Source organism: Neovison vison, chromosome 4 (assembly GCF_020171115.1).
Source record: "Neovison vison isolate M4711 chromosome 4, ASM_NN_V1, whole genome shotgun sequence".
NCBI lineage: Eukaryota > Metazoa > Chordata > Mammalia > Carnivora > Mustelidae > Neogale > Neogale vison.
In genome coordinates this window covers 139,714,067-139,727,147 of record NC_058094.1, presented here as the reverse complement: position 1 = coordinate 139,727,147, position 13,081 = coordinate 139,714,067, and the positions used below count along the sequence as shown (strand labels likewise).

The 13,081-nt window shown below is 39.4% G+C and overlaps 1 non-coding gene and 1 gene segment (V, D, J or C); both read right to left on the bottom strand.

The window, feature by feature from the left end:
* Positions 1–12,829, bottom strand: part of LOC122904011 — a 46,613-nt gene extending 33,784 nt beyond the window's left edge. Inside the window, 2 exon segments of the C gene segment in view lie at positions 12,351–12,659; positions 12,770–12,829. Coding sequence covers positions 12,351–12,659; positions 12,770–12,812 — 352 coding nt within the window.
* On the bottom strand, positions 11,334–11,435 carry LOC122905713. Its single transcript, XR_006384406.1, has one exon. It is a non-coding gene; the product is annotated as a U6 spliceosomal RNA (small nuclear RNA).
* Positions 12,830–13,081: the final 252 nt, after the last annotated feature.

Genomic DNA, 13,081 nt, shown 5'->3' with positions numbered 1-13,081 from the left:
GTCACAAATTTTGTTTTAATTTATTTTTTATTTATTTTCAGCATAACAGTATTCATTGTTTTTGTACCACACCCAGTGCTCCATGCAATAAGTGCCCTCTCTCTCTTTTTTTTTTTTTAGGTTCTTTTTTTTTAATTTATTTTTTATTTTCAGCATAACAGTATTCATTGTTTTTGCACCGCACCCAGTGCTCCATGCAATCCATGCCCTCTATAATACTCACCAACTGGTACCCCGACCTCCCACCCCCACCCCTTCAAAACCCTCATATTGTTTTTCAGAGTCCATAGTCTCTCATGGTTCACCTCCCCTTCCAATTTCCCCCAACTCCCTTCTCCTCTCTAACTCCCCATGTCCTCCATGCTATTTGTTATGCTCCACAAATAAGTGAAACCATATGATAATTGACTCTCTCTGCTTGACTTATTTCACTCAGCATAATCTCTTCCAGTCCTGTCCATGTTGCTACAAAAGTTGGGTATTCGTCCTTTCTGATGGAGGCATTATACTCCATAGTGTATATGGACCACATCGTCCTTATCCATTCATCCGTTGAAGGGCATCTTGGTTCTTTCCACAGTTTGGCGACCGTGGCCATTGCTGCTATAAACACTGGGGTACAGATGGCCCTTCTTTTCACGACATCTGTATCTTTGGGGTAAATACCCAGAAGTGCAATTGCAGGGTCATAGGGAAGCTCTATTTTTAATTTCTTGAGGAATCTCCACACTGTTCTCCAAAGAGGCTGCACCAACTTGCATTCCCACCAACAGTGTAAGAGGGTTCCCCTTTCTCCACATCCCCTCCAACACATGTTGTTTCCTGTCATGCTAATTTTGGCCATTCTAACTGGTGTAAGGTGATATCTCAATGTGGTTTTAATTTGAATATCCCTGATGGCTAGTGTTGATGAACATTTTTTCATGTGTCTGATAGTCATTTGTATGTCTTCATTGGAGAAGTGTCTGTTCATATCTTCTGCCCCTTTTTTGATATGATTATCTGTTATGTGTGTGTTGAGTTTGTGGAGTTCTTTATAGAACCTGGATATCAACCTTTTGCCTGTACTGTCATTTGCAAATATCTTCTCCCATTTCATGGGTTGCCTCTTTCTTTTGTTGACTGTTTCCTTTGCTGTGAAGAAGCTTTTGATTTTGATGACGTCCCAAAATTTCATTTTCACTTTTGTTTCCTTTGCCTTTGGAGACATATCTTGAAAGAAGTTGCTGTGGCTGATATCGAAGAGGTAACTGCCTATGTTCTCCTCTAGGATTCTGATGGATTCCTGTCTCACGTTGAGGTCTTTTATCCATTTTGAGTTGATCTTTGTGTACGGTGTAAGAGAATGGGCGCGTTTCATTCTTCTACTTATAGCTGTCCAGTTTTCCCAGCACCATTTATTGAAGAGACTGTCTTTTTTCCACTGTATATTTTTTCCTGTTTTGTCGAGATAGAGTCGAGGGTCCATATCTGGGCTCTCTACTCTGTTCCGCTGGTCTATGTGTCTGTTTTTATGCCAGTACCATGCTGTCTTGGTGATCACAGCTTTTTAGTAAAGCTTAAAATCAGGTAACATGATGCCCCCAGTTTTATTTTTGTTTTTCAACATTTCCTTAGCGATTTGGGGTCTCTTCTGATTCCATACAAATTTTAGGATTATTTGCTCCAGCTCTTTGAAGAATACTGGTGGAATTATGATTGGAATGGCATTAAAAGTATAGATTGCTTTAGGCAGTACAGACATTTTAACAATGTTTATTCTTCCAATCCAAGAGCATGGAGTGGTCTTCCATCTTTTTGTGTCTTCTTCAGTTTCTTTCATGAGTGTTCTGTAGTTCTTCAAGTACAGATCCTTTACCTCTTTGGTTAGGTTTATTCCCAGGTATTTTACGGTTCTTTGTACTATAGTAAATGGAATCGATTCTCTAATTTCCCTTCCTGTATTTTCATTATTAGTGTATAAAAAAGCCACTGATTTCTGTACATTGACTTTGTATCCTGCCACGTTACTGAATTGCTCTATGAGTTCTAGTAGTTTGGGGGTGGAGTCTTTTGGGTTTTCCATATAAAGAATCATGTCATCTGCAAAGAGAGAGAGTTTGACTTACTCATTGCCAATTTGGATACCTTTTATTTCTCTTTGTTGTCTGATTGCTGTTGCTAGGACTTCTAATACTATGTTGAACAAGAGTGGTGAGAGTGGGCATCCTTGTCGTGTTCCTTATCTCAACGGGAAGGCAGCAAGCTTTTTCCCATTGAGGATGATATTTGCTATGGGTCTTTCATAGATTTGATGAAGTTCAGGAATGTTCCCTCTATCCCTATACTTTGAAGTGTTTTAATCAGGAACAGATGCTGCATTTTGTCAAATGCTTTTCCTGCATCAATTGAGAGGACCATGTGGTTCTTCCCTCTATTCTTATTAATTTGTTCTATCACACTGATTGATTTGCAAATGTTGAACCATACTTGCAGCCCAGGAATGAACACCACCTGGTCATGGTGGATAATCTTTTTAATGTGCTGTTGGATCCTGTTGGCTAGGATCTTGTTGAGAATCTTAGCATCCATATTCAGCAGTGATATTGGTCTGAAATTTTCCTTTTTGGTAGGGTCTTTGCCTGGTTTGGGGATCAGGGTAATGCTGCCTTCATAGAAAGAGTCTGGAAGTTTTCCTTCTGCTTTAATTTTTTGAAACAGCTTCAGGAGAATAGGTGTTATTTCTTCTTTAAAAGTTTGGTAGAATTCCCCAGGGAATCTGTTAGGTCCTGGGCTCTTGTTTTTTGGGAGGTTTTTGATCACCACTTCAATCTCGTTACTAGATATCGGTCAATTCAGGTTGTCAGTTTCTTCCTGGTTCAATTTTGGGAGTTTATAGTTTTCCAGGAATGCATCCATTTCATCTAGGTTGCTAAGCTTATTGGCATATAACTGTTGATAATAACTTCTGATGATTGTTTCTACTTCCTTGGTGTTAGTTGTGATCTCTCTCTTTTCATTCATAATTTTATGAATCTGGTCTTTCTCTCTTTTCTTTTGGATTAGTGTATTCAATGGTTTATTGATCTTATTGATTCTTTCAAAAAAACAAGCTTCTAGTTTCACTGATACATTCTACTGTATCTCTGGTTTCTACCTCATTGATCTCAGCTCTAATCTTGATGATTTCCCTTCTTATGTGTGGAGTTGGTTTGATTTGTTGTTGCTTTTCCAGTTCTTCAAGGTGTAGAGACAGCTAGTGCGTTCTGGATTTTTCAATTTTTTTTCCCAATTTATTTATTTTCAGAAAAACAGTATTCATTATTTTTTCACCACACCCAGTGCTCCATGCAAGCCGTGCCCTCTATAATACCCATCACCTGGTACCCCAACCTCCCACCCCTCCGCCACTTCAAACCCCTCAGATTGTTTTTCAGAGTCCATAGTCTCTATGGATTTTTCAATTTTTTTGAGAGAGGCGTGAATGGCCATGTATTTCCCCCTTAGGACCACCTTTGCTGTATCCCATAGGTTTTGGACTAATGTGTCTTCATTCTCATTGATTTCCATGAATTGTTTCAGTTCTTCTTTGATCTCCTGGTTGATCCAAGCATTCTTAAGCAAGGTGGTCTTTAACTTCCAGGTGTTTGAAACAAGTTCCTTCTGAACTTTTCCTTGTGATTGAGCTCCAGTTTCAAAGCACTGTGATCTGAGAATATGCAGGGAATAATCTCAGTCTTTTGGTATTGGTTGAGTCCTGATTTGTACCAAATATGTGGTCAATTCTTGAGAAGGCTCCATGTGCACTTGAGAAGAATGAGTATTCTGTTGTTTTAGGGTGGAATGTTCTGTATATATCTATGAGGTCCATCTGGTCCAATGTCTCATTCAATGCTCTTGTTTCTTTATTGATTTTCTGCTTCGATGATCTGTCTATTTCTGAGAGAGGTGTGTTAAGATCTACGATTAGTGTATTCATATCAATATGACTCTTTATCTTGATTAACAGTTTTCTTATGTAATTGGCTGTTCCCATATTGGGGGCATACATATTTACAATTGTTAGATCATCTTTGTGGATAGTCCCTTTAAGGATTATGTAGTGTCCTTCTGTATCTCTGACTACAGTCTTTAGTTTAAAATCTAATTTATCTGATATAGAATCACTACCCCAGCCTTCTTTTGAGGCCCATTGGCATGAAAGATGCTTCTCCATCCCTTCACTTTCAGTCTGGGTGTATCTTTAAGTTCAAAATGGGCCTCTTGTAGACAACATATGGATGGGTCCTGTCGTTTTATCCAATCTGCAACCCAGTGCCATTTTATGGGTGCAATTAGGCCATTCACATTGAGAGTGATTATTGATAGATACGTTTTTATTGACATTGTGTTACCTTTGAAGTCTTTCTTTCTGTAGACTGTCTCTATATTTCTGTTCAATGCTATTCTTGGGATTTTCCCTCTTTTATAGAACCCCCCTTAATATTTCCTGCAGTGTTGGCTTGGTGGTTGCATAGTATTTTAAGCCTTGCTGGTCTTGGAAACTCTTTATCTCTCCATCCATTTTGAATGTCGGTCTTGCTGGATAAAGTATTCTTGGCTGCATGTTCTTCTCATTTAGTGCCCTGAATATATCTTGCCAGCCCTTTCTGTCTTGCCAGGTCTGTGGAGAGGTCTGACATTATTCTGATGAACTTTCCTCTGTAAGTAAGAAGCCTCTATGTCCTAGAGGCTTTCAAGAGATTATACCTACAATTATGATTCCTCAATTTGACTATCAGGTGTATTGATGTTTTTCTGGAATCTGTAATCTTGGGTGGAGACCGTTCGGCCTCTAGTACATGAACGCTGGTTCCATTCATGAGATTGGGAAAATTTTCATGAAGAACTAGTTCCACTATATCTTCTAGACTTCTTTGTTTCTCCTCCCCTTCAGGGATTCCAATAATTCTTACATTGGAACGTTTCATGACATCATTTATTTCTCTGATTCTGTTTTCATGGTTTCTAAGCTGTTTATTTCAGGCTTCCTCTTGATCCTTTCTCTCTATCTGTTTGTCCTCCAGATCACTAATTCTATCTTCTGTCTCAGTTACCCTAGCGTTGAGAGAACTTATATTAGATTGGAACTCATTGAGAGCATTGTGAACCTCAGCCCTGGTAGCTTTTAGCTCTTCCCTAGCATTGTGAACATCCTGTCTGGTCGCTTTCAGCTCAGCCCTAATCAATTCCATTTGGTCATCCATGGCTTTCTCCAACCTAGCTATTGCCTGGATAATTGTTACCCTGAATTCTCTTTCCGACATATTATCTATGTTGATAGCCATTAGCTCTGTTGCAGAAGGTCCATCCTCTTTATTTTTCTTCTGTTGGGACTTCCTCCTCCTGGTCATTTTGGTGAGAGATGACTGAACAGATGTAGCTGGATGTATCGACCGTGGTGCAGTCAAGGTGCACCCTGGAACACTTCTGAGCAATCAGGATCCCCCACCCAAATGAGAGAAAAAAGAAAAGAAAAAGGAAAAAAGAGAGAGAGAGAGTGAGAGAGACAGGAAAGAAAGGGAAGATGAAAGCGAAGGTTCAGCCCAAATGGGCCCCAAGGTAAGATTTATGAGGTATACAAACAAAAACAGACAAACAAAAAGACTGATAAAAGTATATAACAAGAGAAAAAAATATGTAAATAAAGGAAGAACCTCATCAAAAAGAACCCCAAGTGTAAGATTTATATACTATCAGGACAAACACAAAAACACAGAAACACTGGTGGAAGAAAAAAATGGGAGAGTGGTTAAAAATTCTCATTGTGGGTGAGAAAGGATGTTTTGATCCTTCCTGGATGTATCTTGATATCTTTGTTAAAGACTCAACTTTTTTTTTTTTTAAATATTTTATTTATTTATTTGACAGAGAGAGATTACAAGTAGGCAGAGAAGCAGGCAGAGAGAGAGAGGAGGAAGCAGGCTCCCCGCTGAGCAGAGAGCCCGATGCGGGACTCGATCCCAGGACCCCGAGATCATGACCTGAGCCGAAGGCAGCGGCTTAACCCACTGAGCCACCCAGGCGCCCAAGACTCAACTTTTCTAGGATAAAAGGGGATTAAAAATTGGTTTACCTATAGGTGTAGTATTGATTGGGGAAAGGGGATTACTTTGAAGTTTAACTCTATATGAATATTAGAAAATAAAAATAAAAAAGGAATAAACTAGACTAAACTAAACTGAAATTAAGAAAAAAATTCAAAAAATAAAAATGCAAAAGAAAAACATAGGTGTTTGTATCAAAAAGTTCAGGTTAAAAGGTTATTATGGAATTTGATGTACTGGACAGCTCGCTGTGATGGTAAATAGGTTAAAAATTATCTATATAAAAAATGAGCCAGAATAGTGGGAACAAATTAAAAATAAAAGTTGTCCTATGAAGTGGTGGTGGTTCTCTTGTAGTCTTTTTTTTTTTTTTTTTTTTTTTTCCTTTCCTGGTTGGTTTTCTGGGGGAGGGGCCTGCCACGTGGATTTTCAATGATGTTCCCTGAGTAAGTCCTCCAGTCCCCCTCAAGGGGGTGGGCTCTGAGGAAAATGTTTTTTTCAGGCTTTTGTTCTCTGGAGGTTTTTATGTTTGTTCACCTTTTTTTTCCCCCCCTCTTGCCTTGACCGCTTTTGATGGTTTTTGTAGGTTTAGAGGAAAGCAAACTACACCCTGACCTCCCTCTCAGAGAGAAGCCTCAGTCTGTTCTTCTGTGGGTGTTGCAGAGCCCATATAAATTTCCCCTTGGCCTCTGGCAGAGCAGGTTCCAAGTCGCAGTCCCTGGGGATGCAGGATCTTCTGCTTGTACCCAAAACCATGGCAGCGGCGGCTGTCTGGGAACTCCAGACCACCAGAGAGGTTCCAAGTAGCAATCACATATTGAGATTTTCCTGCTGGCTCGGCCTGGGAGTGCCTGGTCTTTCTGGGTCTAAGAGTGCCCGGCTTGCTCGCATCTCTTTCAGGGGAGGCTGTGGGTCACGCGTGTGTCTCAGGCTCTGAGAACGGGGCGCAGGTCTGAAAGCACCAGGCTGGGCCTTCATGCACCTCTCTCAGGGGAGAGTTTGGGGTGCGCGTCTTAGGCTCTGAAACAATGACGCATATCAAAGAGCGCCGGCTGGGCCTTTGTACCTCTCTCAGGGGAGGATGTAGGGCACACATATCTCAGGCTCTGTAGCAGGGCTAGCGCATTCTGCCACCTGGGTGTGGCTCCCATCCCCTCACAGGAGCCAGAACTCACGCAGCAGTCTCGGGCACACTGGTCGCTCAGGGACAAAGACCTGGTTTCTCCACCACACTTTCTCTGGTTCAGCGCCAGGGGAGGCTGTCCTGGGACCTGGGACTTGAGCCCCTATCCCTAGCCACCCTGATTCCCAAATTTCTCCCCCGCGATCCTTTGCTCTTTTGGAGTGCTTTCAACCAGTCTCCAGGTCAATGCTGGTCCCCAGATGCAGGGCACTCTCTCTTGTATTAGGGGTATTACTTTCCAACCAGTCACCTCTGGTGGCTCCCTCCCCCTTTCGTTTATCTTCCGATATCAGCCCGCCTTTTCCACTCTGCTTTACCTGCCCACTGGCGTCTTCTGCCCCTGTAGAGATCCAGATGCGTTTAATTCTGATCTCAGGCTGATTTCATGGGTGACTGGAGTTCTTTGGTAGGTAATCAGCTCACTTTAGGGTACAGGTTGAAAAGGCGCCTCCTCCTACTTCCCCACCATCTTGTCCCCCCCCGGTCACAAATATTTTTGTGACATATTTTCACAATGTGTTCACAACAATATCTAGAAGTGTTATTGCTTTAGTGTTTACATTTTGTCCTAGAATCTGTTTTTAGTTTGTGTATGTGATATTTGATATGGATTGTGGTTTATTATTTTTTTTTTACATAGATGAAAAGTTGTTTCATAACCAGTTGTAGAGAAGTCCATTCTTTGTCCAATGGATTTCCCTGGCATCTTTGTTAGAAATTAGTTAACCACATATGTGTTGCCTTATTTCTGGATTCTCTCCCTCTTATCTATGTATCTATGTTTTCACCAATACCCCCCTGTCTTGAGCAGTGTAGGTTCATAGTAAGTGCTTAAATTATTTTCAAAACTATTTTGCAATGCACTATTCTTCATCTTCCAATATAAATATTGCAATCAGTTTATTAATTTGTATGAGAAGTTCTCCTGGGATTTTAGTAGGGATTACATTGAACGTACTTATCAGTATTGAGTCTTCCAATCTGTGAACATGGTATATCTCTAGATTTATTTACTTCTTCTTCAACTTCTGTCAGTAAAGTTTTATTGATTTTAGCATACAAATCCTTCCCATTTTTGGTTAAATTTAACCTCTACATATTATAAAGGTTCTCTTGATATTGTTAGTGTGACTATTGTAAGTGATAATTTTTTAAAATTTTATCTTCCAATTGTGATTTGCCAGAAAAATGTATTGCAATGGATTTTACATCTCACATTCTATCTAGCAGTGTATACTCTTCTACTAGGTGTATGTGCCATCATTTATCCAACTAAACTCACTATATTTGAATATTTATATCATTTCTAACATTTTGCAGTTGCCCAATGAATACTTTTGTGCATATATATATATATATATATATATGTTTATAGTGTTGGAAGTGTACCTTCAGAGTAAATTTCTAAAAGTGTTTTTGCTAGGTTAAAGTTAAATGCATGTGAAATTTTGTTAGATATTTCCAAATTCCTCCATGAAAGGGTTGTATTTTGCATCCTTCCAGCAATGTGTCAGAGTGTCTCCCACAGCTTCCCCAACATAGTGTACCGCTTTTATTCAGTCTCATGAATGAGAAATGGTATCTCAATGTAATTTTAATTGATATTTACCTTATTAAAGGTGAAGTTGAACATGAATATATTCAAGAACTATTTTTATATTTCTCTTCGTGAATTGGATTTTCATGTCTTTTGCCATTTTCCTTCCATTTTTAAAATGTATTTTTATTTTGAGGATAGTTGATCATCATGTGCTGTACAACTTGAAAGTATTTCCTCATGGATTGTTATTTGTCTTTTGATTTAACTTATGCTGCTTTGTGCCGTGCAAGCTTTGTTTTCATTTTCAGAGTAAAATTTATCAAAATATTTTCTTATTGTATCTTGAATTTTAATTGTAATTAAAAACTCATTTCTTTACTCTCTCTTTTTTTTTTTTTTTTTTGCATGGAAGGAGCTGTCAACATTTTTCAGTTCAGAGTCAGATAACAAATACTTTACTTAGGCTGTTTGGCCCTAAGGTCTCTCTTCTAATTCACCGCCTCAGCCACTGTAGCACAAAAGCCATCACAGACAGTTAGGAAATGAATAGACATGGTTGTATTCCAGGAATGTCAGCAGCAGGTGTTCTGTTAGAAAATCTGAGAGGAAAAGTTTTCTATTTTCACTTATTCTATTATTTAAAATTAAGAAGTAGAGAAAATAGTAAGTTTTGGTCTTGGTTTTATATTTTGCACTATTATGATCAAATATGCCATAATAACCCATATAAGAAATTCAGTGCCTCAATATAATGAACATTAGGCCTGCTCCAAGCATGTGGAAGAACTTTATATGTATTCTTTAAGTTACTTCTCTCAGTGGTTCCTCCAGGTAAATATGTATATGTTTTCCATTTCCAAATTAGGAAAATGAATCAAAGATATGGCAAGAAATTTATCCAGAGTGAGATAGTTAATATGGGGAGAGTGGATATGTAACAAAGGGTCATTGAGGAAACCCTGAAACAGAAGGAAAGATAAAATAAAAATAAATGTCACTCCATAGTATATCATTCTAGGGATGTGATTGACAAATATCTTCTGTAGAGGGATAAATGATCAATAGTTTAAGGTTTGTGGGTCTCTGTTGCAAATATTGGGCTCTGCCATTGTAATGCAAGGGCAGCTTTCTACAATTTGTAAGCATATGGTGCAGGCTGTGTTTCAGTAAAACCTTATTTACTAAACTGGGGGTTTGCTGGACTCGGGCATAATTCATGGCCCTCTTATTCCATGGTAACCACTCTTGTCATTGTGTTTAATCATAGTTTTCTAGTTATTCTTTTTTCTGGGGGTGTAAGCAATAATACCATATAATGGAAAATATAAATATATAACAATTTGAAATGTCATATAGACGAGTTTTATTTTATTATTTTTATATAGTTACATTTTAAATTATTATACAAACAATCTTTATTAAATGTAAAAACCCAAAAATATTGATGGCAGGGGTGCTGAAAATACTGACTCTACCTTTGGCCTTCCATCTTGATCAGATCCTCTCTTGAGGCTCCATGCTCTGGGTGCCTTTGGAAGTTAATATGCATGCCTTAGTAATGCCTGCCATGGTCCACGTGAGGGGAGAATTGGTTTGACCTTCAGTAAAGTTGTAAATTTTACTTATAATTCTTCAAAAAGCATGTTTTTGAGAGCTATATGGTATCCTCTCACTTCAAAGCCTCATAGATGAGGTACCCTGGGCCCTACTGCTCACACTGTAGTGTGTCATGGTTGTTTTGTGTTGAAAAGTAAGAGTGGTTCCATCTCCTGAGATTCACTGCCATGTGGCCATGTTAATCAAGGTTTGCACCGTTCTTTTTAGGATTAAATGAAATAATCTGTATTTAGCACTGATACTGTGAGAAGCATATCAGTGCTTTTTTTTAAAGATTTTATTTATTTATTTCACATAAAGAGACATAGTAAGAGAGGGAACACAAACAGGAGTGAGAGAGGGAGCAGCAGGCTTCCTCCTGAGCAGGGAGCCTGATGTGATGCTCGATCCCAGGACCCTGGGATTATGACCTGAGCCAAAGGCAGATGCTTAATGATTGAGCCACCCAGGCACCCCTTATTCCCTCTTTTCATTCACATATTTCATTCACATCACAAGAAGAAGTGGTCTTCTTACCTTTGCTTCTGTAGACTTATTAGGTGTAAGGTAAGGTGATGTTGAAACCATTCATTCAGTGTTCTCCTCCCGGGATCCACCACAAATAGGAGTCATAATGGACAGGGTGTAGGACATCAGATCATGTGTTTGCCTCTCGGAAGGCGATGACACTGCTGTGGGAGGACTTCATTTTGCTTCTATAGCATCTCTGTACTTGGTAGCACCGCCTGATTCTTAGAAAGAGAAAAAGAATGACTATGTTGTCATGATCTCGGGGACCAAGTATTAAATGCAGGCATGGTAATTATGTGATCAGACATCCGTGTTACCATGTTACCAAAGGTACAAGGTTTGTGAAGTAAAGGTTTTCCCTCATCCTTTGAAAGGGGATTCTGAAGATGCGGGAGCGGAATTATTATATATTTTTTAGAAAAATATGGAACACTTCATGAATTCACATGCCATCCTTGCACGGGGCCATGCTAATCTTCTCTGTATCATTCCAATTTCAGTATATGTGCTGCTGAAGCAAGAAAGGGAGTGGAATTTTTACACTGCATGTTTCCCTGTTTCTTATAAACTCACAACCATACAGTTACTAATCACAGAATTCAATTCTCAATAATGATTTTTTTTTATTGGTTTGTGAGGGACAGTGCCTTTTTTTTTCTTTAGAGATGTATGCAGGGTGTATTATCTTTCTTTTTAACCATTTGGTCCTTAGATCCTTAGTTTTCTTTGTAGAACCCTGGAGAACGAAGTCAGAGGCATATCCACCATGCTGGAGACACCCAATGCGCTGGTTTTCTCCTAGAATTGATCCCTGAATGTGGAGTGAGGTTCTGCTTCTACCTCTAGAATACAGGGTTTAAACCTTGGTCTCTCCTATACCAACAAATACCTGATTGTTTACTTCAGGAATTAATGGTCAGATACATTCAGGATGGTCTCAGATACAAATAGAAGGCAATATTTACATTCAAAAGATCATTGAACCTCTGAAGAACTGTAATAAATGAATAAAATCAGAAAGTAGTAATAATAGGAAATATTTATGTAAAATGTATACCTTTTCCTGGATTCATTCTGAACCATTCAAATACTCAAAATCTCTTTCTCTATGGTGAATTAACAGATAAATGGATTTTTCTCTGAACCACCAATCCTGTATTTTCAGAGTTCCCAGACAACAGAATTTCATGGGAAATAAGATCAAAATGTTTATGTTTGTACCAGTGCTACTGATATCATGTGGAGCTCATTGTATGAATAGAATCTAAAATGTCTTCCTGCAGAGTTCAGGAAATATAGCAGAAAGAGAGGATCAGGCTGGGCACCCAGCTGTGCAACCTCTGTGGTTGCCATATTGAGAAGGATGTGGGTAGATCAGACCTGAAGATGGTTCTTGCGTAGATTTTCTTAGCAGCTCTGATGCTGTGGATCCAATCCCAGCAGGCACAGTAGTACATGGCCTCATCTTCTTGCTCTAAGAAATTTACCTTCAAGGTTGAAATAGAAGTAACAGCATTTTTAGTTGCTTCAAGTTTGTTTTTCTTCCCACCTAAAGAAACTTGAGTATAGCTTGTCAAGACATATGTTAGATGTTCTATCTCCTGATGTGGTTTCTGCCGGTACCAGTGTATGACTTCATTGGTAAAGTCCTTAGAGGACACCTTGCATAGTATGTGGGCACTCTTAAATCTTGCTCTGGAAATTGATATTTCAGGTTGCTCCAACTTCACCTGCCCGAGGCCAACTGCAAAGCAAAGAAGAGAAATCCCCATGAACAAATGATACAGAAAAAGGCAACAATAAAGAATTTCTTGACTCTCTCCTGTAGACTGAAGTGCCTGGGGGACAACTCACAGGCCCAGAGACAGGAGAAGATGACTGCTTCCAGAAGTGGCATCCCGTTGGCCTGGCTGGCTCCCCAGTGACAAGGTAAGAAGTGAGATCCCTGTTGGCAGGACTTGACATATCAGTGGCAGGAGGGCGGGGCTTGTTTGGGTTTCTCAGAAGAAGTGGTGGCTTAGATAGTTCTCTGAGGTTGTTCATGATCGGCCACAGATCTGAGCAGTCTGGGGCTTCCTGTGTCCCATCATTGCCGGGCAGATGGGGTGAGAGTATTCCCTATCTGCTAGGAAATTTCTAGTATGAATGTGTCTGGTTGGGGTAGGA